At 39.6% G+C, this 5,068-nt stretch overlaps 1 protein-coding gene across 2 annotated transcripts in view; it reads left to right on the forward strand.

Moving 5' to 3' along the window:
* The first annotated feature begins 794 nt into the window (after positions 1 to 794).
* Positions 795 to 5,068, forward strand: part of p4ha1a (prolyl 4-hydroxylase, alpha polypeptide I a) — a 25,333-nt gene continuing 21,059 nt past the window's right edge. For both annotated transcript variants that reach the window (XM_060863853.1, XM_060863854.1), the window contains exon 1: positions 795 to 883. In XM_060863853.1, coding sequence (XP_060719836.1) covers positions 845 to 883 — 39 coding nt within the window. In that variant the 5' untranslated portion in view covers positions 795 to 844. The remainder of the gene's footprint in view (positions 884 to 5,068) is intronic.

Here is a 5,068-nt window from a genome sequence, read left to right on the forward strand (position 1 = left end):
AACCACTACAAGGTATAACCACTACCACTACAATAATAACCACTACAAGGCACTTCAACAAAATAACACAAAGGTGACTTGTCCACATGCTGCAGCTTTGTAAAGATTAACTTTCAGGGAGTGACAATATGTTTCAATCACTCAGATTAAGCTCTGATTTCCATGCTGCCCTGCACGCACACGCAATCTCACAATCACATGCACTCTCATACACTCTCATACACTCATAAACACTCTCATGCACTCACATTCACTCTCATACACACACTACTGAACTATCTTCTTTTATGGTGCACGTGGCTCGAGGCTGTAACGCGAGTGACGTCACATCAACGTGGCTTCACGTCACATGTTAGTTAGCTATTAGCTTGTCGCTAACACGGAGGCATCATTGTTTTAGCCCAAATTTTACGAGTCGAAAGTACGGACACTTACAATGACGAGACCAACGCAACATATACACTATATTACTAACATTCAGCATATACACAAATCTTTAATGAAAGCGCACTTTCCCTCGGCACATATTCGTCCTGTGCGTTTTTGGGCTCATGTCACATTACAGCGCCCCCTGCCGTTTGGAGTTGTGAAAAACTACAAGAAAATCAGGCAAGATAAACTATTTGCTTGTTTATTTAAATGTTTCCATTTCTTGGGGATTAAATAATGTACGTGCGTAAATAAAGTAAAACTGATATTCTTTTTTTTTAACTCAAGCAATTGGCTGAAGTCGGTCTACAGGTCGCGTGGCATTAGAAGCTGTTCTGCTTTGTGCCAACAGGGTGCGACATTTCCGTTACTTCCCTAGAGCCGTGTGGGTCCGATTGGAAACGGTGCTGCAGCAATGATCCAGTGGTTTGGTGGGATAATGAATAAAACCACGGTAGGTTTCATGTCTTCTTCATCCTATTTCTCATTAAATAATAACGAAAGCACAGTTATATCGTGTACAATTTGTGTACACGCCTGAGGTGAAGGCTGTGTTGATGACCTCAGTGCTGGAGCTTCAGTGCTGCAACTGCTGCTGAGGGAAAAGTTTTCTTTACTGTCAACAACCTTTTATTGTTCGACAACAAACAAAGGAAAAGTCTTTGTGTTTAAATGTAAATGAGCTTTAAATATGATCTGCAGATGGTATGAATCCGTATCGGCGTGAGGAGGATCGGATTAAGGCCAGATTTGGTCATTATTAGTGACACTGTTTACATGAGTGAAGTGATTCGGTGAGAATCAACTCTTCTTTATAAAGGGAAAGAAAATCATGCTGCTGAACTCCTGTATTGTGCCCCAGGGGCTGATATAAGGATGTATGGGGGTAGGGCAGGGGACGTGGCAGATTCCCCCGCGCGTATAGACTGTTTTGTGTGTTTGTATTCTGTGGGTTACAAAAGTTACACAAAATTCTATCTCGTATGTGGAGCCTGAGTGAGTCATTGGGTCAGGTTCCGGTTCCGAATCGACTCCAATGCAGCTCGATTGCAGTGACGGAGAGAGATACTGAAAGTGTGTGTGTATGTATGTGTGTGTATGTGTATATATGTTTGTATATGTGTGTGTATGTATGTGTGTGTGTATGTATATATGTGTGTATGTGTGTGTATTTATATCTGTGTGTGTGTGTATGTTTATGTATATGTGTGTGTATTTATGTGTGTGTGTATGTATGTGTATGTATGTATGTATGTATATGTGTGTGTGTATGTATAATTTGTGTGTATTTATATCTGTTTGTGTGTGAATGTATATGTGTGTGTATGTATGTGTGTATGTATATTTGTGTGTATTTATGTGTGTGTGTGTGCGTGTGTATGTATATGTATGTGTATACAGTATGTGTGTGTGTGTGTATACGTACAGTCATGGCCAAAATTGTTTGCACCCCTAAAATTTTTCCAGAAAATGAAGTATTTCTCACAGAAAAGTATTGCAATTACACAAATTTTGCTATACATGTGTTTATTTCCTTTGTGTATAGAAATGACACAAAGGAAAAAGCAAATTTGACATAATTTCACACAAAACTCCAAAAATGGGCCGGACAAAATTATTAGCACCCTTTCAAAATTGTCGATAAATAAGTTTGTTTCAAGCATATGATGCTCCTTTAAACTCACCTGGGGCAAGTAACCGGTGTGGGCAATATAGAAATCACACCTAAAAGCAGATAAAAAGGTGAGTCAGTTTCACTCAGTCTTTGCATTGTGTGTCTGTGTGTGCCACACTAACCATGGAGAACAGAAAGAGGAGAAGAAAAACTGTCTGAGGACTTGAGAATCTCAAGGTTACAAGTCCATCTCCAGCGATCTAGATGTTCCTTTGTCCACAGTGCGCAACATGATCAATAAGTTTGCAAACCATGGCACTGTAGCTAATCTCCCTGGACGTGGACGGAAGAGAAAAATTGATGAAAGGTTGCAACGCAGGACAGTCTGGATGGTGGATAAGCAGCACCAAACAAGTTCCAAAGAAATTCAAGCTGTCCTGCAGGCTCAGGGTGCATCAGTGTCAGCACGAACTATCCGTCGACATTTGAATGAAATGAAACGCTATGACAGGAGACCCAGGAGGACCCCACTGCTGACAGAGAGACATAAAAGACTTCAGTTTGCCAAAATGTACACGAGTAAGCCAAAATCCTTCTGGGAAAACATCTTGTGGATAGATGAGACCAAGATAGAGCTTTTTGGTAAAGCACATCATTCTACTGTTAACCAAAAACGGAATGAAAAGAACACAGAACCTACAGTCAAATATGGTGGAGGTTCAAAGATGTTTTAGGGTTGTTTTGGTGCCTCTGGCAATGGGTGCCCTGACTGTGTGCTGATTACCAAAGTATTTTGGGTCGCAATATAGGGCCCAGTGTCAAAAAGCTGGGTTTGCGTCTGAGATCATGGGTCTTCCAGCAGGACAATGACCCCAAACATACTTCAAAAAGTACAGAAATGGATGGTAACAAAGCTCTGGAAAGTTCTGTAGTGGCCAGCAAACGAGTCCAGATCTAAATCCCATTGGAAACCTGTGGAGAGATCTTAAAATTGCTGTTGGGAAAAGACGGCCTTCCAATATGAGAGACCTGGAGCAGTTTGCAAAGGTGAGAGGTGTAAGAAGCTTACTGATGGTTATAGGAAGCGATTGATTTCAGTTATGTTTTCCAAAGGGTCTGCAACCAAATATTAAGTTAAGGGTGTCAGTAATTTTGTCCTTCCCATTTTTGGAGTTTGTCTGAAATTATGTCAAATTTTCTTTTTCCTCTTGTTTTTTTTTTTTGTGTTGTTCTAATACACACAAAGGAAATAAACATGTGTATAGCAAAACATGTGTAATTGCAATACTTTTCTGTGAGATACTTTAGGGGTGTGAACACTTGGTCATGACTGTATGTATGTATGTGTATGTATGTATTGTGTGGTATGTATGTGTGTGTACATGTGTGTGTATGTATGTTTTGTGTGTGTGTGCGTGTGTATGTACAGTATGTGTGTGTATGTTTTGTGTGCATTGTATGTATGTATTATCAACATACGATTTGTATGTATGTATGTATTAACAACATACAATTATGTATATCAACCTTTCTATTTAATTTTAAAAACAATGTCCTTGTTAATCACCTACTCAGCACAAAGCCGACAGTTGTGTGAAAGTATCCCAATCGTGTGTAGACTTGGTTTTTAATTTGCATTACTATTAATTTTGTTACTGCGTCGTATAAACTAGTGACTTTTTACTTTAGATCAGACAGGTGATTGGGGAAGACTGGGTACTGCAGGAAATGTCACTCTTCTTTTCCTTGTGTGCTCTGGCTTTGTTTTTATTTTGGTGGGATTTCTATTAATGCTCATAAAAAATGTTCTGTCAGTTGTTGAATTCTTTGTTTCCTCAATTGCTGTCTGAACTCAAATGCCTCTCTTTTTGCTCAAAATTAGTCAAATATTCTGTGATTAGATGGAGACTATTGATGGTAAGTAGACCGACTTTCAGTTGGATTGAGGATCGCTTGCACAGTTCTAACACCAGTTCACAAGGTCACTGTCCTGTTGGAATACATTTCTGATGGAAACCGTTCCAGTATCAAGGATATTTGAAAATAGGACTCAACCCATTTTATCCTCAGCCTTGCCCAGTTCCTGCTGATGATAAAACCCCCAACAAAATAATTCCACCCATGGGTGTCGGAACCATTATATGTGGGTGGGACAGGACCCACCCACATTTTAAGACCAATAATATTGGACCCACCGACTTTTAATATCTCTATTCGGCGCATATGTCTTTTTTTATTACTTTTCAGAGCGCCGCCAGTCGAATCCATTCTGCTTGAGGAATGCCCTAATAAATTAAACTCCATTCCGTCTTTTACCTACAGCATTGACCACGCTCCTGCTTCCTGAAATCCATGGGTGTCGACACCATTATATGTGGAACAGGACCCACCCGCTTTTATTTGCTTCCGACGACCATGATTCCACCACAACCATGCTTCATTGTTGAAACGAGTATAGTATAGTAAGATAAGTGTATGAAGCTCAACCTGGCTTGTCAAGTCAAGAAGCTTTTATTGCCATTTCAAATATATATAGCTGTTGCAGTACTCAGTGAAATGAGACAACGCTTCTCTAGGATTGTGGTGCTACATAAAACAAAGACAGAGCTAAGGTCTTAGTAAGTTAGTCCTAGATACATAAAGTGTATCTGTGCAACCTGGTGCAAACAGTGCAAGACAAGATAAACAAGACAGACAAGACAGTGCAGGACAAAAGACAGTACAGACAAAAAGTTACAAGACAATACAAAAAAACAATATATAAAAGACAATAAACAGAAACAGCACCGACCAGTGTAAATACTGTATTTTCAGACAATATTGTGTGCAGTAATACTATAATGAACACAGTTTCTTAGCAGCAGGTCCCTGAGATAATGTACAGGATTGTGCACAAACAGCAAACAACAGTATGTGCAAAATGACTGAAATGTTGGACAGTATGTGCAAAGAGGAAAAAAGTGTTCAAAACAGCACACACAGCATGTAAACAGTTTGATGGATGTATATTGGAAGTGTGTGTAT

Source organism: Tachysurus vachellii, chromosome 2, assembly GCF_030014155.1.
Source record: "Tachysurus vachellii isolate PV-2020 chromosome 2, HZAU_Pvac_v1, whole genome shotgun sequence".
In the NCBI taxonomy this organism is placed as follows: Eukaryota; Metazoa; Chordata; class Actinopteri; order Siluriformes; family Bagridae; genus Tachysurus; species Tachysurus vachellii.